Source organism: Rhinoderma darwinii, chromosome 4 (genome assembly GCF_050947455.1).
Source record: "Rhinoderma darwinii isolate aRhiDar2 chromosome 4, aRhiDar2.hap1, whole genome shotgun sequence".
Classification (NCBI taxonomy): Eukaryota; Metazoa; Chordata; class Amphibia; order Anura; family Rhinodermatidae; genus Rhinoderma; species Rhinoderma darwinii.
Genome location: NC_134690.1, coordinates 80,822,717 through 80,847,319, shown reverse-complemented (window position 1 = coordinate 80,847,319; position 24,603 = coordinate 80,822,717). Strand labels below are relative to the sequence as shown.

Genomic DNA, 24,603 nt, shown 5'->3' with positions numbered 1-24,603 from the left:
GCACACTGAAATGTTATGTGTGGTATGATATGGGCATTTTAACTGGCAATAAATAATAATACATTGTCGCTAATGCTAAATGCCAGACTCTCTCACCGCTATGCTGTGAGAAAGCTGATTCAGAGACGCTAGGCAGAGAGCACTTAGTGGATTCATATGCCGCTAGGTGCTCTCTAGATCCAAAACAGACTACACATGCGTGTTGTCCAGCTACAGCATCACTGGAAGGATGTGCAGAGAGGGAGATACCGAAAACAGCAGGAAGCGCCATCTCTGGGAATAAAAATTAATATCAACGATTGCAGCATTTTTTTAAAATAACTTTTAACTGTAAAATGAAATATTTTTAGACATGGGATTCTTCTATTTGCACTTTTTGTGGAACAACCTCTTTAACATAATAAGTGACCACTATTGCATATTCAAGTGTTTACATGTGCCCCTATGTGCCCAGTGCAGTTGACAAATGACCAAAACAGGGGTATAACTAAAGCTAGATATCTGTGAAAAAGTTGATCTGCCATGTTGGATTTTTTCTGGCGTTGTACGACGTAGTCGTTGGCAATAATAGGAAAGTCATTCATGCCAAACGACAGATGTGCATCCCAACAACAGATGCCCAAACATCGTCACTAATCAAGGGAGATATTGATTGAAGGTTTGTCGTTTTAACATGGTGTTGTCATCAATCACAGCAACCCTCAAAGACCAACTTTGAACGACCTGAAATCACTAGTTTATGGTCAGTTTAACCCTTTTACGAATGCACTACAAAACAACTAGATCCAAAATCTATTTTGGCCGTTCTTCGAAAACAGATATAACAGATGTGGCGCTGTTTCTTAAAGAAAGTAGTCATGTTTTCTAATCCTGGACAGCTCTTTTAAAATGAATTTGTTACCGTATTCAATAGAGGATATATTAGATGCTCAGGGTAATGTGCTTCAACGGGTGCTGTGCAAAAGTGAATGCCTTATGGTAATTACAGTGCCTCCTGAATGAGAATTCAGAGATAGCACCAGCTGAAGTGCAATACTATGAACCTCTTATAAAGCCTTTTTATCAAAGAGATCTGTCTAGTGACAGATTCCGTTTAACAGAAGACATAATTCAGCCTTGGAAAAGTTATACAATACATAAAATAAATGAAAATACCCATCCTTACCAATGAAATAATTGTTTCCAAGTGCTACCATTTCTTCGGGGAACACAAGGCCACCCGGAGCCTGTAGAAGGGTAACGCTTCTGCCATCGATAAGGGAACACTGGTTAAAGCCTCCAGCTGTCACTTTCCATAGAAGAATCAAGGAGGCAGTGGCATCCTGAGAGATTCTAGGGATCCAAAGGACAGGAAAGTGTCACCTTGCCATATTTAATTGTCAGATTAAGTGAGTTATTGAGAATTGTGACAACCTTGATGCATTCCTTGTCAGACTTAAAGCGGGATAGTGACCTATTTTTCTGACAACACAATTTTATTACTGTTCCCATATGTAAAATACTTGCATATCCTAAAATAAAAATGCTTGCTTCACGGGGGGTGTGAGCTATAGCATCCTCTGGAGAGAAGGTAGGAACAGGAAGCAGCGGTAGAGAGCAACCTATATGCTTGAATAAACATGGTTGAAATGAACGTCTTCTGAAAAGACCATTGAGCTATGGTGCGCCTCACAGCAAAATTTTTAGCGTAATTCTTGTTTATAATTCTATTGAACTGTTCCTTAAATAGTGAAACAAGTAAAAGGGTAAAAAAGGAGTATAAGATAATATTTACCTCAAGACAGAAAGTGATGAGAGTACTGGGATGGTGAGGAATAAAAGGAAGTTGAGTATAATACATACAGAAACAGCAAAAAGAGGTAGACAAATCAAAGGTATGTGAAGAAATTACTAGGAAACAGTGGTTATTAACATAACAGTATCCAAAGTATGGAATATATAGTAAATATCTTACTTTACTGATGTGTTCTCTGGAACTTCAAAAGTCACTAGTCGACCTCCTGAGGAAGTGTTAGAACTCGCATTTCCACACGCAACATCTGGAAATACCTAAAATTACGTGAAAATGATATGAGCCTACATTGTCAGTGGATGGTATATTTTCCCACATTATTCTAAATTATATAAATAAGACTAGTGAACAGCATTTTAAGAACAATATGTGGGGGTAGAGAAAACATAATGAATTATACTTAGGGTGCAACTGGAGGGAGATATTGTAGGTCATACGCTCTCAGTCTTGCCCTGGATCGTACCAGGGTCTTGCCATTGGAGAGAAGATAGAACTATTTACCTAGATCACCCCTTTAGGACTTGGGATGCTTTAATATCTAAACATCAACAGTCCAAAGCGGTAGGACTTTTGACCCCTGCTATTTTGTAACTCATCCTTTCCCCTGCATAAGAATGCAGAGAAGTTTCTCTTATGAAATTCCATGGAGGACACTATCACATTATTCGAGATTCCAAAATTCCTTCCTTTCAGGTAATGCAGCCCCACGACCCTGACCTTCCCATCTCCTGGTTAGCATATACTCAATTTAGTCCTTTTCTCTCAACCCATATTTCCAGAAGTAAATTTGGATCTTCTGTTACCCCTTTTGAAAATATTTAACTTTCTTCGTCACCAGCCACATGAATTTTGACCTTACTACGTCAAAAATCCTTGAGGGCACCTTGAACAACTCTACTTTTCTTGTCTCTTGGGAAAGGGAACTTGGAGAGTCAATTAGTGGAGACGATTGGTCAACAGCATTTATTATGTCGCATAAGTTGCCCACTGCATGTGATGCACAGGGGAAACATTTCTAAATACTGTCTAGATGGTATAGATGCCCATTATACTATCCATCAGTATCTGATCTGTGTTGGAAAGAATGTGGTGAGATTAATAATATGCTTCTCATCTGGTGAAGCTGCTTTCAACTCAGACCCTTTTGAGTTCAAATATTTGACTTATATTATGCAGCCACTGATACATGTGTACCCAATACACCACAGATAGGTCTTTTGTCATTGGCTCTAAATTATCTGTTTAAAAGAGGATCCTTGGACACTTTCTAACGGCTACGTATAGAGTCATAACCCGCCATTGTTGTGCAGTTGAATTTTAAGGAGGTCAATTTCCCCAGGATGAGGGCTGCAATTCAGGACATAGACTGGGAAGAACTAATGTCAAATAATGGTACAAATGATAAATGGGAGATCTTAAAATCTACTTTGTATAATTATAGTGCAAAATGTATTCCTATAGGTAACAAGTATAAACAACTAAAATTAAACCCCACATGGCTTACACCTTCTGTAAGAGGGCAATACATGACAAAAAATGGCATTTAAAAATATAAATCTGAGGGTACTGCTCTAGCCTTTGTAAAATATAAACAGCTTAATAAAATCTGTAAAAAAAAAAAGTAATAAAATCAGCAAAAATACAAAATCAAAGGCAGGTAGTGAAAGAAAGCAAAATAATTCTCAAAAAATTCTTCAAGTATTTAAATGCAAAAAAGCCAAGGTCTGAACATGTAGGACTCCTAAATAGTGGTAATGGGGAGTTGGTCACAGGGGATCAAGAGAATGCAGAGTTACTAAATGGGTTCTTTAGCTCTGTATATACAACAGAAGAAAAAGCAGTTGATGTAGGCGATGCCAGTGCTGTTAATATATCAATTAACCCCTAAACGCATGCAACCGTACATGATAAGCATTAAAGGGAAGTATGGAGCTCACTCCATACTTGGCGAGTGATGGCTGTGTAATATAACCTTTAAATGTGTAATATAACCGTTACCTTGTTGAAACGGGCGGAATCAAAGATCACTTTTATTCCGCCCGTTTAACCCCTTAAATGCCACGTTCAATCGCAGGGTGCCGATGGTCGTCATGACAGCCTGGGGCCTAATGAAGGCCCCCAGGTCTGCCATCTTTGTACTCCTATTAAGTCCTGCCTCCCGGCTGGCCCTGACCTCTGCTGTACCTGATTTCCACTTGTTCTGTTTTGGACTTTCTGTTTACCCTCTGGCTGTCGGGTTACCTGTTCATCCTTGCATTGCACCCCTTATCAAACACTGAACTCTGTTAGAACAACCTGCAGCAAAAACTATTCCGCCTTGCGGTGGGCTCTGGTAAATACCTCATAGTGGCCTCACATTCTGTCGATCAGAGTTGTGATGGATTTTGGGTTGCGATTTTATTTGCACGCTTACTCCCGACAGTCTCCAGCAGCCTTTTGGGAATTGCGCAACCAGTGATTCCATAACATATTCACAAGCCATTTATATTATTTTTTCACTATGGAAACTCTGCAAGTCTTGGCGGATCAAATGCATAATCTGACTCAGCTGGTACAAGGTCTGGCTGCACGGATACAGTGGCATGAAACAGCGCAGGCCTTAGAAGTCATCCCAGTCGCAACTCCGGTTGAACCAAAGGTGAATTTACCTGATCGCTTCTCTGGTGATCGTAAGTCTTTTGTAAATTTTCGGGAGAGTTGTAACTTATATTTTCACTAAGGCCTATCTCCTCTGGAACGGAGCAACAGCAAGTGGGTATCGTCATTTCGCTCTTGCAGGGCGATCCTCAAACCTGGGCCTTTTCGTTGAGACCTGATGCCCCTGAACTTTCTTATGTGGAGGTCTTCTTTGGGGCGTTGGGTTTAATATATGGAGAACCAGATATCACTGCAGTGGCTGAGACCAATCAGTTGTCTCTCCAGAAAGGACGGCGGCCTGTCGAAGATTATTGTTTGGAGTTTAGACGATGGTCCATCTTTTCACAATGGAATGATGCTGCACTCCGATGTAAATTTCGCAGAGGTCTTTCAGAAACTTTTAAAGATCTCCTTATAAATTACCCTCCATCCTTGTCTCTAGAGGATACTATGTCCCTTGTTGTGCATCTGGACCGATGAATACGAATCCGCAAACATGAGAGATCGGCAATGGTCACCCCCCTTCCAGGCGCTGAGCTCCCTTCATCTGATGCACAAGAGCCCATGCAGTTGGGCTTCACTATGTCTTCTCAAGAACGGAGACTTTTATGAAAACTCAAGGGGCTGTGCTTCTATTGCGGGGATGCTGGTGGTCATTATCTCAAGAACTGCACCAGGCATCCAGAACGTCCAGCTCCGGAAAACTTCAGAGCCTAGATGGTCCCCGGGAATGCCATCTGGGCAGTCAGGTTTTTACAACATTTTCCCAAAAAATACTTTTGCCTGTATGGTTTAATAATGATTGTATTTCTGGCCAAGCTTTCGTAGAATGTGGTTCTGCGGCTAATTTCTTGGATTTTCAGGTTGCAAAGAGATTGGCTATCCTCCTTGTTCAGTTGAGTACCCCAGTCAAAGTCTCTGCTATTGATAATACACCTCTAGCTCAGGGGTCGGTCAAGTTCTCTATGCCTCCAGTTACATTGGAAGTGGATACTTTGCATACTGAACAAATGACTTTCTTTATTCTAGAAAATGTGCCTTCTGTGGTAATGTTGGGTATTCCATGGTTGCAGACACATAAGCATGTTACTAATTGGGTAAAAGCAGATTTAATTAAGTGGAATTCTAAATGTTATGATTCTTGCATATCTTTGTCTCCTAAGGCGGGATTCACACGACCGGGTCCCGCCCGAGCCCGAGTGCCGGCCGGTAAAATCGGCCATTTTGCCCGGCCGGTTTGCATAAAGTTTTGCATCCGTTCCGGGCCGGGCAGATCTGGACAGTGACATCAGCGGCAACTCCTGAAGGGGAATCCCCATGTGTTCTGGGATTCCGCTTCAGGAGTTACCCCTGATGTCACTGCCCAGATATGGACAGAGACATCAAGCGCTCTGTCCAGGAGCGGAATCCCCGAAAACACGGGGATTCCGCTCCTTCAAGGAGCTAAAGTGGGGCTAGTACATAGCAGAGTGGGGAGATACCTCCCCGCTCTGCTATAGTGGCTTCGCTACAGTAGTAGCAGCCGCAGCAGCAGCATCTGCTAGCGGCGCCATCGAAGGTGTCGCCGGGCCAGGGCGCTTTTAACAAGCAGGGGAAGGGAGCCAGCGCAGCGCTCCCTTCCACCTGCTGTAGACCCCGGCCCTGCCACACAGTGTACAGCGTAGCCATTCGTCCGAATGGCATCAACTCCTCCTCCTCACATGCACTCTGCGCTGTGAGGAGGAGACAGAGCTCAAGCCACGGAAAACACGGCCATCACTCGGGACACATTCCGGTGATGGCCGGGTATTACCCGGCCCCATAGACTTCTATGGGAGCCGGGTGGCCGGGTACCCGGCCGAAAATAGAGCATGTCCTATTTTTTGACGGCCGGTTTTCCCGGCCGTCAAAAAATCGGTCGTGTGAATAGCCCCATTATTATTCCTAATGCAGCCGGGTGCCGGCCGATTTATGAACGGCCGGCACCCGGCCGGGAAAACCTGTCGTGTGAATGAGGCCGAATAATGTATCTTGCAACGCACTAGCATTCCCCGAGTATATTCAAGATTTTGAGGATGTCTTTTCTGAAATCGGTTGTGAATCTCTCCCTCCACATAGGCCGTATGACTGTCTTAAGGGGCGGATTTATAATCTTTCTGCTCTGGAAAGACAAGCCAGGAAAGATTATATTAAAGACAGTCTCCATAAGGGCCATATTCGTCCGTCTTCCTCTCTAGTGGGTGCAGGATTTTTCTTTCTTGAAAAGAAAGATGGCGATTTAAAACCCTGTATCGACTATCGTGAATTAAATACAATTACCGTTAAAAACCAATATCCTCTTCCTCTCATCCCGGACCTGTTTAATCAGATTTCAGGAGCCAAGTGGTTCTCTAAACTAGATTTATGCGGGGCCTACAATTTGGTTTGCTTCCGCAAAGGGGATGAGTGGAAAACATTTTATGAAAATGTGGGAAAAACCTGACTGCCCTGATAGTCATTATGAGTATTTGGTCATGCCTTTTGGTTTAAGTAATGCTCCAGCGGTTATTCAAAACCTGGTTAATGATATTTTCAGAAATTTTATTGGACGTTTTGTGGTTGAGTATCTGGATGATATTCATGTGTTTCCTTCCGATTGGTCCTCTCATGTTCAACAGTTACTATAACGCATGTACTTGTTCAACCTGATCTTTCTAGCCCATTTATTGTGGAGGTTGATGCCTCAGAAATAGGAGTGGGGGATGCGTTATCTCAAGAATCTTCTGTATTGACTAGTTTGCATCCCTGTGCTTTTTTTTCTTGCAAATTTTCTGCCACTGAAAAGAACTACGATATAGGTAATCTTGGGATTCTTTCTATTAAGTGGGCGTTTTAAGAGTGGTGCCACTTACTAGAGGGCTAGACATCAAATTACTGCACTGACTGACCACAAAAACCTGACTTTTTTAGAATCAGCCAAAAGACTCAATCCAAGACAGGCTAGGTGGGCCTTGTTCTTTACCAGATTTGACTTTATTGTAACCTACAGACCTGGGTCTAAAAATGTCAGGGCTGACGCATTATCTCGAAGTTTCTGTTCCTCACAGGTCCCGACATTCATCCTAAACCTATTCTATCTAAAGGGATAGTGATTTCTGCAATATCAACTGACCTTGCAACTGAGATTAAAGTATGTCAACAACTCGCTCCGCAAACCATTCCTGCGTGGAGGTTGTTTGTACCTCCTCAGTTCAGATTTCGTTTGCTCAATGAGTTACATGATTCTGTTTTGTGTGTACCATCCAGGGATAACTGGAACTAAAAGATTAGTCTCGCGGCTCTATTGGTGGCCGTCTTTGTCTCGTGATGTGAGTTCCTATGTCTCTGCTTGTGATGTCTGCGCTCGCGCTAAAACTCCTCGAACTCGTCCTATGGGTGAACTGCTGCCATTGTCTGTTCCACAGAAACCTTGGTGTCATCTGTCCAAGGTTTTTTAACTGTTTCGCTTCCCTCTAAAGGGAAAACTGTAATTTGGGTTGTGGTGGATCATTTCAGTAAAATGTGTAAATTCATTCCTTTGCCTCAACTCTCTGATTCCAAGACTTGTCTAAATTATTGGTTGATCAAGTGGTTCGTCTGCATGATATTCCGGAAAATATTGTCTCCGATAAAGGTGTACAATTTGTGGCTAGCTTCTGGAGAGCTTTCTGTAAGAAACTTGGTGTACAATTATCGTTCTCTACTGCATTCCACCCTGAGACTAATGGACAAACTGAGCACTTTAATCAAACCTTGGAACAATATCTTAGGTGTTATATTGCTGATAACCAGGTTGAATGGGTCTCATATCTTTCATTAGTGGAATTTGCCATCAATAATCGCCACCATGTTTCTCTTGATACCTTGCCGTTTTTCTGTAATTATGGCTTTCATCCTCATTTTGGTTCATTTGCCATCACTTCTAGCGATAACCCTGAGGTGGGAGTTGAATCAAATAAACTGCACAGTTTTGGCTCAGGTTCAATTGAACCTGAGGAACTCCCAAGTTACTCAAAAGAAAAATGCTGACAAAAAACGTACGGTGGGTCCTGTGTTTGGTGTGAGGCAAAGGGTGTGGCTTTCTACTAAAAATCTCAGACTGAAAGTACCGTCTCACAAATTTGCTAATAGGTTTATTGGTCAATATGAAATTGTTGAAATTATTAATCCTGTATCTTTTCGTCTGGCTCTTTCTCCGTCTTTTAAGATTAATGATGTTTTTCACAAATCTCTCCTTAAATAATTTCTTCCACCATCTAATCCCCGCAAGAAACCTCCTCCTCTAGTACAAATGGAAAGAGATGTGGAGTTTAAGGTTCAGAGGATCGTGGATTCCAGAAGGGTCAGGGATACTCTCCAGTACTTGTGTGCACTTGAAGGGGTTTGGGCCAGAGGAACTAACTAGGCTTCCGGCCTATTCTGTACATGCTAGTCATCTATAGTTAAAAGCTTTCATTTAAAGTTTCCTTTGAAACCCAGGCTGAGGTTTAAGGCCCTCGTAGTAAGGGGAGTACTGTTAGGAAGCGTATGTGGTTTTAAGATCGCCATGACTACTGATCTAGCTTCTGGGCAGTTCTGTTTATTTCCTGAGCCTATCCCACTTCTCTGTCTACTTCCTGTCAGGTGTAGAATAGGGTATTTATACCTGGCCTCCTCCCTCTTTCTTTGCTTGTGAATTTTCTCATTACTTAGGTGTTGTGATCAAGCTCTCACTTACCCTGTGCCCTAGAATTCTGGACTTCTTGGAAACTGACCTCGGCTTGTCCCTTATTAACGACTTGTTTACCGATTTTGATTATCTGCTCCCGGTTGGCTCTGACCTCTGCTGTACCTGATTTCCACTCGCTATGTTTTGGACTTTCTGTTTACCCTCTGGCTGTCTGGTTACCTGTTCAGGTATAGCTTGCATTGCACACCTTATCCAACACTGAACTCTGTTAAAACAACCTGGGTTCTGTGCAGCAAAAACCATCCCACCTTGTGGTGGGCTCTGGCGAATACCTCAGAGTAGCCTTAGATTCTGTCAATTACAGTTGTGACGGATTTGGGGTTGCGGTTTTATTTGAACACTTATTCCCGACAGTCTGCAGCAGCCTTTTGGGAATTGCGCAACCAGTGATTCCATAACATCATGTAGCCCAAAATGTTAACAGTAGAGCCTACAGCTTGCCCTGCAAAGAATAAGCCCTCATACCGCTCAATTCACAGAAAAATAAAAAAAGTATGGCTGTCAGAATATGGCGATATAAAACAAATCTTATTTTTAACAATCAGTTTTTTCCTTGTAAAAGTAATACAACATAAAAAAAACTATACAAATTTGTAATGATGGGGTAGGGAGACAGACAGGTGAGCCCTAATCTACACGCCACTCAGTCCCTGCCTACTTGCAACGACCCGTCCTAGGCGACGGGCTTCAACTGGGCGACGGTCCCTACACTCAATAGGTGCACGACAGACAAACAGACAAGGGTACAAAGAAGCCGGGGAAATGGGGAAGTTGCCCACGGGAACACCGAGAGTAACAAGCGAGGTGAACGAGCCAGTCAAACCAGGAGATGAACGAGGTACAAAACGCAGAGCAGAAGAGTGGTCAGTAGAGCCAAGGTCAAACAAGCAGAGGGTCAGTAGTTCAAGAAGCTGCAGCAGGGCCAGGAAACCAGCAGAGAAGAATCACAAGCAAAGGAGGAACAGGAAAGGCAGGTATTAATAGACAGAGGGCGGGAGCTAGCTCCGTCTGGCCAGGCTGTGATAGGCTCCCCCACTCCTAAGCCTGCCATCCTGAGTGGTGGAAGATGGAGTCAGTCTCACAGACATAGAAGCAGGTGCAGACTGATTACCTATGGGCGTTGACTCAGAAGCTGTGTCTGGCAGATCCTTTACATTTGAATTCGCCGTAATCGTATTGACCCGCAAAATAAAGTTAACGTAATTTTTACTACACGGTAAATGCCGTAAAAACAAAACGTTTCATTATATGGTACAATAAATTGTGTCACGAAAATCAAGGGGATGAAAAATCAAAAGTGAAAATCCGAAAAATGGCTGCGGGGGGAGGGGGTTAATATACTGAATTGGGTGAATGTAGATATGGTGCAAGCTAAGTTAAATAATATAAATATGAACAAGGCTCCGGGACCAGATGAGTTACACCCTAGGGTTCTTAAAGAACTTAGTTCAGTTATTTCTGTCCCCCTCTTCATAATATTCAGAGATTCTGTAGTGACTGGTATAGTGCTAAGAGACTGGCGCAGGGCAAATGTGGTGCCTATTTTCAAAAAAGGGCTCTAGGCCTCCCCTTGGGTATAGACCAGTCAGCTTAACATCCATCGTGGGAAAAATGTTTGAGGGGCTATTAAGGGACTATATACAGGAGTATGTGACAAAAACTAGTATTATAAGTGACAGCCAGCACGGATTTACTAAGGACAGAAGTTGTCAAACCAACGTGATTTGTTTTTATGAAGAGGTGAGCAGAAGCCTAGACAGAGGGGCCGCTGTGGATATTGTGTTTTTGGACTTTGCAAAGGCATTTGACATTGTCCCTCATAGACGTCTAATGCGTAAATTAAGGACTATAGGTTTAGAAAGTATAGTTTGTAATTGGATTGAAAATTGTCTCAAGGACCGTATCTAGAGAGTTGTGGTCAATGATTCCTACTCTGAATGGTCCCCGGTTATAAGTGGTGTACCCCAGGGATCTGTGCTGGGACCGCTATTATTCAACTTATTTATTAATGATATAGAGGATGGGATTAATAGCACTATTTCTATTTTTGCAGATTACACCAAGCTGTGTAGTGTTGTTCAGTCTATAGAAGATGTTCATAAATTGCAAGCTGATTTGAACACACTAAGTGTTTGGGCATCCACTTGGTAAATTAGATTTAATGCAGATAAATGTAAAGTTATGCATCTGGGTACCAACAATCTGCATGCATCATATGTCCTAGAGGGAGCTACACTGGGAGAGTCACTTGTTGAGAAGGATCTGGGTGTACTTGTAGGTCATAAACTAAATAACAGCATACAATGTCAGTCAGCTGTTTCCAAGGCCAGCAAGATATTGTTGTATATTAAAAGAGGCATGGACTCACGGGATAGGGATATAATATTACCACTTTACAAAGCATTAGTATGGCCTCATGTAGAATATGCAGTTCAGTTCTTCTCTCCAGTTCATAGAAAGGATGTATTGGAGTTGGAAAAAATACAAAGAAGAGCAACTAAACTAATAAGGGGCATGGAGAATCTAAGGTATCAGGAAAGATTAAAAGAATTAAACATATTTAGACTAAAAGAGATGACTAAGTGGGGACATGATTGACTTATATAAATATAAGAATGGCCCATACAAGAAGTAAAAACTGGTCCATATAAAATACCCTCAAAAGGCAAGGGGGCACTCCCTCCGTCTGGAGAAAAAAAGTTTCAATCTCCAGAGAAGACAAGCCTTCTTTACTGTGAGAACTGTGAATCTGTGGACTAGCCGACCGTAGGAGCTGGTCATAGTAGGGACAATAGATGGCTTTAAAAAAGGCTTAGATCATTTCCTAGAACGAAAAAATAAAAGCTCCTATGTCAATGTGTAAAATTCTTGTTTCATTCCTTCCTCTTCTCCCATGCGTTGGTTGAACTTGATGGACATATGTCTTTTTTTTTTACAGTACTAACAATGTAACTATGTAACATTTAGATATATACCGGTTCTTCGCTTAGGGCCTGTTCACATCAGCATTGGCTTTCCATTCTGGGGTTCCGTCTGAGGTTTCCGTCGGGTGCGACTGCGCTATTGATCCCGTCGGAAAAACGGAAACCTGCCGGAATGGTGACCAACGGAAACCATTAGCAATGTTTCCGTCACCATTGCTATCAATGGTGACGGAAACGGAAGCTGTGGTTTCAGTTTGACTTTCCGTTGCGGGGTTCACCCGACGGAAACCTCCAACGGAACCCCGGAACGGAAAGCCAACGCTGATGTGAACAGGCCCTTATGTTCCATAAACTATGACGAATAATAGGTCAAATATAAGCGCTAAAAGAGGCTCTGTCACGAGATCATAAGTGCCCTATCTCCTACATAATCGGATCGGCGCTGTATTGTAGATAACAGTTTTTTTATTTTGAAAAACTATCACTTTTGAGCAAGTTATGAACAATTTTAGATTTAGATTTATGCTAATTCGTTTCTTAATAGACAACTGTGCATTTTTTACCTTTTTACCAACTGGGCGTTGTAAAGAGAAGTGTATGACGCTAACCAATCAGCGTCATACACTTCTCTTCATTCATTTTTAGCTGTATTCGCAGCACATCTCGCGATATCACGCTGTACTGTCACTTACTCACACATTAACTTTACCGAAGTAAATGTGATGTGTATTCACACTCCCGACACCTCACAGTTAAAAATTAATGAAGAGAAGTGTATGATGCTGATTGGTCAGCGTCATACACTTCTCTTTACAACGCTTAGTTGGTAAAGAGGTAAAAAACGCCCAGTTGTCTATTAAAGGTAATGTGTCGCTAGAAAAAAAAAAATCTTTTTTTTAGTTAAACAGTTAGTGTATAGGTGATTAAACATTGTTCTAATTTTTTTATTTTTTTCACGAGTCAGGAAATATTATAAATTAGATTCTAATTTATAATATTTCCCAGCGCTGGTCACTAGATGGAGCAATTCCCAAAATTGCAGCATTGCATGTGGTAAAGCAACCACATTGCTTTATGCTGCAAAATTAGAGAAAACTCACTCCCTCTAGTGAGCTCTCAGAATCCCCCCTCCTTTATCCTGGCTAGTGCCGAGAGAAACGAGGGGATTGAACGGTCAAACCTCCTACACTGTGTGTCGCCATTTTTTGAGCTAACACACAGTGTAGTAGGTTAACATACAGTAGTAAACACACAGTAAAACACGTACATACACAGACCTAACTTACCTGCTCCTGCCGCCGCCGCTCCCTCCGGTCCGTCCGCTCCGTCTGCTACCTCCGCTCCAAGTGCACAAGTCCGGAAGCCGCAACCGGAAGTAGTAATCTTACTGTCCAGCCGCGACTTCCGGTCCACAAGAAAATGGCGCCGGACGTCGCACAGTTCTATTTGGACTGTGTGGGAGCGGCGCATGCGCCGTCCCCACACAGACGGCGTACAGCATAGTGGATGGAACGGGCCCCGTTCGCATTCACTATGGGACTGTATGTGCCGTATTCCATGTCTGTATGTGTTGTTAATCGACACATACAGAGATGGAAAAAAAAATGGCAGCCCCCATGGACAAGAAAAAGTGAAAAAATAAAAAAAAGTAAAACACAAACCCACAAATAAATAAAAAAATGTTTAATAAAACACTAAAAGCAAATTGGTCTAAAAATATTTTTTTTCGTGACACTGGTCCTTTAAGAAACGAATTAGAAAAAAATCTAAAATTGTGCATAACTTGCTCAAAAATGAACATTTTTCAAAATAAAAAACACTGCTGTTATCTACATTACAGCGCCGATCAGATTATGTAGGAGATAGGGCACTTATAATGTGGTGACAGAGCCTCTTTAAACATTGTACCTGCTGCAGCTATATCATTTGCTTAAATGCAGCTTCAACTGTCTTTTGGAACTTGTGTTACATAAGACTCTGTTCACATCTGCACTAAGTTTTTCTGTTCTTATGTTCCATCATGCTGCCCTATTTCCTCCGGCATTTCTCACCATACCTGCGACAGAGGCCCCTAACGGAGCCTTCAAAGCAGATTTGAACAGAGCCTAAGCTTGTATATTTTCACTTTGTATATTATTTTGTTATTAATAAAAACTAATTGAACATACTGTATATAAAGATATTTTACATAATTTTTATTTGTTTTATTATCTGTACAATACGACTAATTCTTGTTGTACAGATCTGTAATGTGGCACTCATAGGTTGTTATCGGCCCATAACACACTGTACATGCTGTCATACGGAATCCTTGAGAAAAAAGCTCCATCACATGCCGTCTTACAAAGCTATTCACCCATAGCATTGCTTCTAGGGGAGAATACAGTCAGTGCCTAACGAAGGCACCATGCGGATAAACTTCGTTTGTGGGCATACAGAGACAGAAGTTTTTCTTAATAAATGGTTTCTAACTCAAAACATAGAAGGATCGATGACAATGAATGTTTAAAGACTATAGGCACATAGATAATTAGATTTACACATAAGTTAGTGGTTAGCTTTAAGGTAAAAAAGTTACACTAAGTTTCAGGCTAAAATCCTTTATTATCAGACCCCATGATAGTCAATTTAACCTGCTCTTAGTTTCAGATTTTTCTTATGTGCGTGTGTGTTTGTGTGTGTGTGTGTGTGTGTGTGTGTGTTCCTCCCAGTAATCCATGCTGGATGTGAGGCCTGTGACTCCAGGATGCTGCTGTATTCTCCAGCATTCATGTACCAGTACAGCCTCATCCCTGCACCGCTTCCCCTCTTAAAGCCCATGAGGGATCTCTTCTTCCTTGTCCTGACACATACAATGAATCTGAGGAGTGTGTGATGCCTTTTCCCTGGCACAGTCTAACCTTCTATTCTTCCTCTCTACACCCTTAGTCTGTGTGATTCACCCCCTCTCCATTGCAGACTGCGGTGTGTGCCTTGCTCCCTCTTCACACTCTGATCTGCCAAGTAAAATCTCCTCCTCGCCGCTATCTCTAAAGGTGCCTACACACCTTCAATAGCTGTTGGCTGACAGCTATTCTTCCCCATTCCCCCATATTCATGCAGACTGCAGTTTTGCAAAACTGTTATGTGGCCGAAACTGTGATACAACTGCAACATGTGAATACAGCCCTAAGAATGTAATTTTGTCTCAGAAACTGAATCAGCTGTATGCATAAGAATATCTCAAAATGTATGAGTCATATTTCGTACATGAGACCACTCACATTAGCTAGTGTTATTGTTTTCTAATACTTTTATGTAAACTGAAATATTGCTTCAGAACAAGGCCTCATGCACATGACTGTGGTTTGTGTCTGAAATTTATCCGCATTTTTGTGGATAAATTGCAAGCCTATTCCTTTCTCTGGCACATGCCAACAACCGTGGTTTTCACAGATCAGTGTGGGAGCCGCGAATCCGGGCAGCAAAAACTCGAGACAAGTAATTTTGCGGTCCGGATTTGCAGCTTCACAAACTGGTGACCTCAATTTTTTTGGTGCAGATCTGTGAATAATGTTGAGACTCGGATGCACACGCCTCCACTAAGCCCTGCCAAAGTTTTGGAAAAGTGACGGAGGCAGCGTAAAAAATGGAAAAGTTGCAAAACTGTTCTGCAAAAAACTTTCTTCCCATATTGCAATTTTTCTACACCAGAAGACTGGCATAGAGTGTTCAACGAATTTCTCCATTATGTTTACTGAAAAATACAGTTAGTAGTTCAATCAAAGAAATACCTCAATGCAGTCAAAGTGTCACCGATTCACAGCAGCTTCACCCAGATCTTGCAACATTTGGAGATCTGTCAGATGGGTAGCATTTTTTCTCCAATGCCCTTTTTTCAAATGTCATAGAGCCCACCATTACATCTTAAAGAGACAGGACAGCTTTCTGACTGAACCCCTAATTGTTAATAATTGATTCATAGAAAACTACCGTATTAATCTAATAATTAAAAAAAAAAAGGTTGCAAATGACCTTTGAAATAGATCTAGTGTGTCTGTAGTCTCAAGATAAGAAACAACAGTCTGTTATCAAGTAATAGTTACTTCTCTTCATCTTTCAGATGAAGGAACCTTCCACATGAAAGCATTTTTTTTCCATAGCCTAGTCTTAAGGAAGATCTGTCACCACCCTTAATCATTGGGCTCTAGAAAGGCTACTGTTCATAAATAAAATATAGTCTAGTTTTCTGATTTATTTAGTGGGCAGGGGATGATCTGTTAGCTCTTGCCTAGATCTGACCATATGCATGTAAGTTAACAGTCCAGTGAAAAATAATTAAATGGACACTAACTTTTCAAATGCTAATGTAAATGCTAATCTAAAAGTATACATATTGATTAACTTTATGATTTACTTACAGTTAAAATATAGTTGTTCTATCCATGCAAATTCTGTGTGAAGTTACTGCTACTAGGTGTCTCCCTTCCTTTAAACTGCTGTCCACCCCCTGTTGTCAAGCAAAATCCATCCCTGATTACAAATGGGCTGCAGAAAGTGGGGGGGGGGGGTGGGTGTCTCTTCACTGCCTGTCTATACAAGTCTATAGAAAATGGAGGGAGAAGTAGGAGGAGGGAGCAGCGGGAGTCAGACACAGACACGCTGCACTCAAGTCTATGGGGAGGGGAGGGGTAAACAGGTAGAAGAAGCAGGGGCAGAGTGAGAAAGATATAGACTGCTGGTAAGATTTCTAAGTCACCCCGGTGCTGGATTCTCAGCTACACTGGTCTGTACTTTTGTATAATGTCCTCGATGTTGCTGCTGGTTCTATATACATGTGATTAAGATAGGAGGAGCAGGATTCTCCTCTTCTTTGTGTGATGTGTATAGAAAACATGATAGCTGCTATGCCCCCCCCCCCCCCCCCCACTAGCTCAGAGACAACTGAGAATTAGAAAGAGAGTCTGCAGAGGGAGGATACAAGTCATATCATTTTCATAAATGTTATTCCTCATGTACACACATATGACAACTTATTCTGAAAAGTAATCTTTAACAACCCACCGAACATTTGGCCTGGGTAACATGCATATTCACTAATATGGATGTTAGAGCTGTGTGCAACTGGAAAACCAACAGAATCAGTTAGGATAAATTTAATAGCTGCTCTCACACACCTGTACTTCATCCCACAGTAGGGTTGTCACCTTCTGCCCCAGCCTTGGCTTCCATGTTGGCAGTACCATTACAGCTGGAGATTGAGGCATTTCGATTGTAGGCCCTGATGTAGTCTGTTGAAACTCTGGCATTTCAGTGATAGAGGTGTCTGTGGGCTCAAAAGGTGGAGTATCACAGTGGACTCCACTGAATCCTTCACTACAGATACACATGTAGCTATTCCCGCTGACACTGCAGTTTCCATGGATGCAGGGCTTCTCTCTACAGGGATCTGTAACAAACTGCAAAGAAAAAAAATAATAATAGTAATGATAAGAATTTCTGCTCTTTAAATAGTGGTCTGCAAGTTCTCTCTCATAAAGTCCATATATGTTCCTGGAAAGAACCTTCTGCTACACATAGAAATGTTGCATGCAAAAGTTCATCCATGATGAGTATATTTCTCACATGCAGGTATAGTATACATTGTATAAATATATAATAGTACCTACATTGCTAGACATAATATAAGTCTGTTCGTTAAGCTCATAGTGTTAGGCCCCATGCACACGACCGTAAAAAAATCTCCGTAATTGCGGACACTAATACGGTCCGCAATTACGGACCCATTCAGTTCTATTGGCCGCAGACACCTTTCTGTAGCGCTACAGATGGGTGTCCATGCAGCAGAACTGTGTCGGGAATTATGGAGCATGTCCTATTTTTCATATTTTACGGCTGAGCTCCCATACTTCGTACGGGAGCACGGCCCAAAAATGCAGGCGGCCATCAGCGGCCGGCCGTGCCCGCATTCGCGGGCCGTGATTACTGGCACGGCCATGTGCATCGGGCCTTTCTAATGCTGTCTAATAGTTAGACAGTGTAAACTTAGACCAGGCAGCCAAATTTATCACAGTGGTGCACACAGCGTGATAATTGTGGCGCATCTTGCCTGACATGTTAGACACTTTTCTCTTCCTTATACCATCTTTGATTTAGCTTATTTTGCGCCAGAATTTTGTGCCAGGTTTTTGGCGCACTTTGGCACTTTTTAACCTGCGCACCTTTCAGTAAGTAACTCCCTCTTTTTTGAGACACTATTACCCCTTCAGGTCACAGCCGTTTTGGCCTTGTGGACGCAGCTGATTTTTTTAAAGTCTGACGTGTCAATTTATGTGGTAATAACTTGGGAATGCTTCTACCTATCCAAGCGATTCTGAGATTGTTTTTTCGTGACATATTGTACTTTATGTTAGTGGAAAAATGTGGTCAATAAATTCAGCATTTATTTGTGAAAAACACCCACATTTTGAGCCTTTTTCTAAATTTTAATGTATCTGCTTGTAAAACAGATAGTAATACCACACAAGTAGTTACTAATTAACATTTCCCATATATTTACTTTATGTTGGCATCATTTTTTGAACATCTTTTCATTTTTCCAGGACGTTAGAAGGCTTAGAACTTTAGCAGCAAATTCTCACATTTTCAAGAAAATTTCCAAAACCTATTTTTTTGTGGACCAGTTCAGTTCTCAAGTGGCTTTAAGGGCCTTATATATTATAACCCCCCATAAGTCACCCAATTTTAAAAACTGCACTCCTCAAAGTTTTCAAACCAGCATTTAGAAAGTTACTTAACTCTTTAGCTGTTTCACAGGTATTACAGCAAAGTGGAGGTGAAATGTATAAATTTCATTTTTTCTTTTTAGAAAATCCATTTCAATCCATTTTTTTCTGTAACACTAAAGGTTTTACTAGAGAAATGCAACTCAATATTTATTGCTGAGATTCTGCAGTTTTTAGAAATACCCCACATGTGGCCCTAGTGTGCTAATGGACTGAAACACCGGCCTCAGAAGTAAAGAAGCACCTAGTAGATTTTGGGGCCTTCTTTTTATTAGAATATATTTTAGGCATATATTGAAGAGGTCTTGTGGGCCAAAACAGTCGAAACACCCCAAAAAGTCACTGTTTGGCAAACTACACCACTCAAGGAATTTATCTAGGGGTATAGTGAGCATTTTTACCCCATAGGTTTTTTGCTGAACTCAGTGGAATTAGACAGTGAAAATTAAAATTTTTTCCAATAAAAAGCAGAAATTATCAGTTTTTACAAGGCATAAAGAAGAAAAAACACCCCAACATTTGAAAAGGAATTTCTCCTGATGACGGCAATACTCCATATGTAACAATAAACTGCTGTTTGGACACATGGCATGGCTCAGAAGGGAAGGAGCGTCATTTGGCTTTTGGAGCTCAAGTTTGATAGATAGGTTTTCGGGTGCCATGTCGCATTTGCAAAGCCCCATTGATAGCAAAACAGTAGAAACCCCCCAAAAGTGACCCCATTTGGGAAACTACAGCCCTAAAAGAATTTATCTAGGGGTATAGGGAGCATTTTGATCCCACAGTTTTTTTTGCTGAATTTAGTGGAATTAGGACGTGAAAAGTCTATTGTTTTTTATTCTTTTTTTTTTAAGGCGTTCACAGTCACTATAAATTACATATTTAATTGATTCTGCGGGTCAATGCGATTATGGCGATACCATATGTATATAGTTTTTTATGTTTTACGGTGTTTGGGCGATAAAATCACGGTTTTAAAAAAATTATTTCGTTTTTGTGTCACCATATTCTAAGAGCCATAACTTTTTTATTTTTTCATCATGAAAGCTGTGTGAGGGCTTGTTTTTTGCGGAACAAACTTTAGTTTTTATTGGTACAATTAATTGGTACATGCGACTTGATCCTTATTTATAAAATTTTTGGGTGGCTGAAGTGACTATAAATAGCGATTCTGGTATAGTTTTTTTTTTTTTTTTTACAGCGTTCACTGTGTGGGATAAATAACATTATATTGTTATAGTTCAGGCTGTTACGGACGCGGCGATACTAATTATGGATAGTTTATTTATTTTTATTTTTTCTAATAATAAAGCACTTTATAAGGGGGAAAATTGCGATTTTTAGTTTTATTACTTGGAACTTTTTTATTTTTATACATCATTTTTTTTAAACTTTTTTAACTTTTGCTTTAGTCCCACTAGGGACTTGAAGATCCAACTGTTGGATAGTTGTTTTAATACCCTGCAATACTTATGTATTGCAGAGTATTATACCTGTCAGTTTCACACTGATTAGAGGAAGGACCTAATCGGCTTCCATAGATGGCAGACTCGGAGGCCTTTGTTAGGCCTTTGGTTGCCATAGCAACCATCGGAACCCACAATCCCATAGCGGGGTGCCGATGTTGCTGCCACTTCTTAAATGCGGGGGTTGCTATTGACCGCCGCATTTAAGAGGTTAATCGGCGGAGATCACGGCTGTGATCCCACCCGGTGTCTTCCCTCAGTACTAAGGCTGCTAGTAGCAGCCTGTACTGGGAGATGCCGGGTTGCGGGGAGTGCCTGTGCGCTCCGTTAGGAGCACACATAGATTAACGGGCTGCAGGAACAAGGACCAGCGCTGCAGCCCGTTGATCTACGTTGGCTGGTCGGGAAGGAGTTAATAAGTGTCTAGTGAGGTGAAAACATCAAAGTTGCGCTAAACTGAGCAAATTTGGACCAAAATTTGGCACAATTTTTAACACATTTTAGATGCAGACACAGTAGTAAATCTGCCCCAATGTAACTCAATAAAAGGCAAAACACACATTTCTACAGATATTAGTTTTACATTTTTTTCTTTTATAGATAATTGTAACAATCTATTTTTTTTTGCTAGTTCAGGTAATAACATAGTTGGAAATGAAAGGTGTTTTCCTACCATTGATAAGATGCAATCACTGTCTAATTGGTTAGGGCTCGACTGCTGTGACCCCCAAAATGATAGGAGATTTTTAATTAAGATTATTTGTAAAGTTGCTTCATTCTTCATTTTAGATGCTTTGGAACAATGCAATAAATTGGTTGTGAAGGTGGGTCTTCTCTTTATAAACAGAGGAGCCATTATACAATTAGAAAAACATGTATTGGAAGGAATATCCAAGGGAAAGCTATATTAAAAAAAAGGACCTGTAAGGGTAGGGCCACACGGAGCGGCCCTGACACAGTTGCAACGCGGCTAACAACCGCGCCGGCACCATGTTTGGTGTGGCTGTCAAACAGCCTGTTAGTGGCCACATGTTAACGGGGGTAAACTGTCCCTTTATCTGTAAAATCGTACGGCCATGAATTAATACACCCTTTATGGCCGCACGATTTTGCAAATTACAACAACTTACCCCCTATTCATTCTCTATTGCAGCGCCGGAAAAAGCCGAACACTGCACTCTGGCGCTCCCATAGAGAATGAATGGCGTGGCAGTGCGCTTGCGCCTGTAACCGGAATACCCCTTAACGAGGTATTTGACAGCGGCTCTTACATAGTGCCAGCGCGGTTGTTGGCCGCGTTGCGACCCTTTCAGGGCCGATCCGTGTGGCCATACCCTAATAAAGTCCAACAGTAGAGTGCAGTCACAAGAGCTAGGTATTTTTGTAATCAATAACAGCATGGGTCCTGTATCAAAGCTTTTGTATCAATGAAAACCAATATATTCAAGCATTTTCAATATTCCCCATTGGTTTTTATTGATACAAAAGCTTTGATACAGTTATTGATTTTGAGATATTGTGTGGAAACGCAAGTTATTTTCACCTGTTAATTGAGGGACATTTTGAATTGTGTTCGATTGTACATGCCTAGCATGCCACGGAAGAAGTTGTAACGGCGAAGCCCAGGGCCAGGCTAGATGCTTGGCATGCCGAATGGATTTTTTATGTTTTGTTTGATGTTTAATAACGCTTCCTTTAGATATATTTTTTGTGCAGCATTTTTTGGGACTTGTAAAAAACACCATGAATTTCTGACGTTTTCTACAAGAATTGTTAGCGTTGCGTTTTTTATAGTCACACATTGTTTTAATGATTTTATTCCCAAGGTTTTTTTTTCTCTAAAGATGAGCCTGAAATTGCAGAACCTAAAAACTTGGTGCGATGTAAAACAAACTACACTGACCCCAAAAACACCAAACAAAATTCAAAAAAACTCACACAAATAAACACACTGTTTGTAGTGCAATTAATAATTCCCTATTAAATTCAAGAAAAAAAAAACACGACAAGAAAAGTGCCCCAAAAACATGCAGTTTTTCTTGAACCGCTGCGTATAAACTCACCCATATAATTTTTTTTACGAAAAACGCATTTGTTTGGTACTGTTCCATTTTACTGTCATGCCTAAGGTAGCTGGAATAGGACACAGAGGGAAGGAGCGTAGCTGTACATCTAAACGGCTGCAATTACAGAGTCCAGCAAACCCAGTGGAGTAGTACACGCAGCGTTCATCACCTACGGCATGCTGTCAGTGGACTTTATGTCTGGGAAAAAAATTAGTCTGGAGACCATCAGAGCGGTAAAACAAATGACTTTCATTTTGATTTATACCGGACTGTATTTTAATTTACCTGCTCTGGCTCAGGAAAGAAAAAAAAAGCGTGCAACGTGGTGTATACTGTATATATTTAATTGATTTAAAGAGAGAGAGACAAAGAAAATTGGCTAAAGGCAGGGAATGTGTTAAAATAACAAAAATTTCTCACCTAGTATATTCCCCACCACATCAGCGCCGCCCTTTCTGTGGTCCTGCCAGTGTTTGTCAGCTGTCCTGCAGTTATGGCGTGCTGCCTAACCGCACGTGCGGGTATTCGGCACATCATCACTGCAGTAGAGCTTTTTTCTGGCAACCCCTTTAACAAAAAAGGTTTTGCAAAAAAGTAAAAACCTGGCACATAGTAAAAATGCCACCCAGTACTTTACATTCATGGACGCCTTCATGCAAATTTATATAAAAAATTAATTTTTGTGCCTATAAGGCCGGGTTCCCACGTAGCGTAAACGCTGCAGAATTTCCGCAGCGGAATTCTGTGTGTAAATAGTAGCAGCAAAGTGGATGAGACTTAGAAAATCTCATGCCCACAATGCGGAAGAAAAATGCTGCGTAAACGTTAATAAATTGACCTGCGGTGCGGATTTTAATTCTGCAGCATGTCAATTTATGCTGTGTTTTTGTTGATTTTGCATTGTGGGATTTCCCCATTGAATTCAATGGGGATGCTAACCCCGCAACATAAAGCCAAGTGTTGCGACTTTTGCGGCGTATTTGCAGAGATTATGCCGCAAAAATCGCAACTACGGAAAAACAAAAAAAAATCATACTTACCCAGAACGCCCTCCTTCTTCCTACAGTCCGGCCTCCTGGGATGACAATTCATCCCATGTGACCGCTGCAGTTAATTACAGGCTGCAGCGTCACATGGCCTGCAACGTCATCATAGGAGGCCACACTACGCACAAAAAAGACCGAGGAGGTAAGTATGAACGCCTTTCTTCAGCAGCGGAAATTCAGTTTGAAAAACTGCACCACAACATGGTGCGATTTTCCAGACAGAATGTTGTTCCTGCATGATTTTTACGAAGCATATCCGACCTGTGGGAACCCGGCCTAAGTCTGACCCAAACACAGCGATAGAGTATGTTCACACGCTTACCAAAAAACATCTGAAAACACGAAGCTGTTTTCAAGGGAAAACAGCTCCTGATTTTCAGAAGTTTTTTTAAGCCACTCGCGTTTTTCGCTGCATTTTTACGGCCGATTTTGGAGCCGTTTACAATAAAGTCTATAAAAACGGCTCCAAAAACGTCCCAAGAAGTGACCTGCACTCCTTTTTCGCGGCCGTTTTTTTTTACGCGACCGTAAAACTACCACCTATACATGAAAATCATGTGCTCGCTGGTTGTTAAAGGCTATGGACACCTTTGACATAGGAAAAAAAATATTTTTAAATATGTTTGCGGTTACCTAGAATTAAAACAATTGCACTTCATTTCAGACTGAAATCTCCATTCCTTTGAAAAATGTTAAATCCTCTAATATGCAGTTTGCGACTTGCTCCTAGTATTTTAGACTTTTCTGATGTGGACGTATCCCTCCCAGCAATACATGCTGGATGTAAGGTCTGTGCCTCCAGAATGATGCTGTCTTCACTAGCTCTCATGTATCAGCACAGCTTTATTACTATACTTCTTTCCCCTTCTAATACAGCTCATGTGTGATCTTCTCACTCCTGCGGGGACACAGAAATTGGTGTTGCCTATATGTGTGATCTCTCCCCTTGCAGATTCTGTGATGGGTTCTTTTCTTTCTACACTGATAATGTCTGTATGTGATCTTTCCCCCTCCCCCTGTGTATGTGCTATCCTCCCTATCTACACTGTGATACGGTACAGCCTGTGTTATTCCCCAGACCCTCTACACACTCTGCTGTAGGTTCTCTCCTCCCTATCTAAAGCCTGTGTGATCTCTCACCTTCCCCCTGCGTATGTGATCTCCTCCCTATCTACACTGTAA

At 41.4% G+C, this 24,603-nt stretch overlaps 1 protein-coding gene across 1 annotated transcript in view; it reads right to left on the bottom strand.

Moving 5' to 3' along the window:
- Positions 1-24,603, bottom strand: part of DNER (delta/notch like EGF repeat containing) — a 259,501-nt gene that overhangs the window by 126,367 nt on the left and 108,531 nt on the right. The window contains exons 2-4 of the mRNA XM_075861264.1: positions 17,236-17,517; positions 1,955-2,049; positions 1,166-1,332 (exon numbers count right to left, since the gene is read on the bottom strand). Of these exons, the coding sequence (XP_075717379.1) occupies positions 1,166-1,332; positions 1,955-2,049; positions 17,236-17,517 (544 nt within the window). The remainder of the gene's footprint in view (positions 1-1,165; positions 1,333-1,954; positions 2,050-17,235; positions 17,518-24,603) is intronic.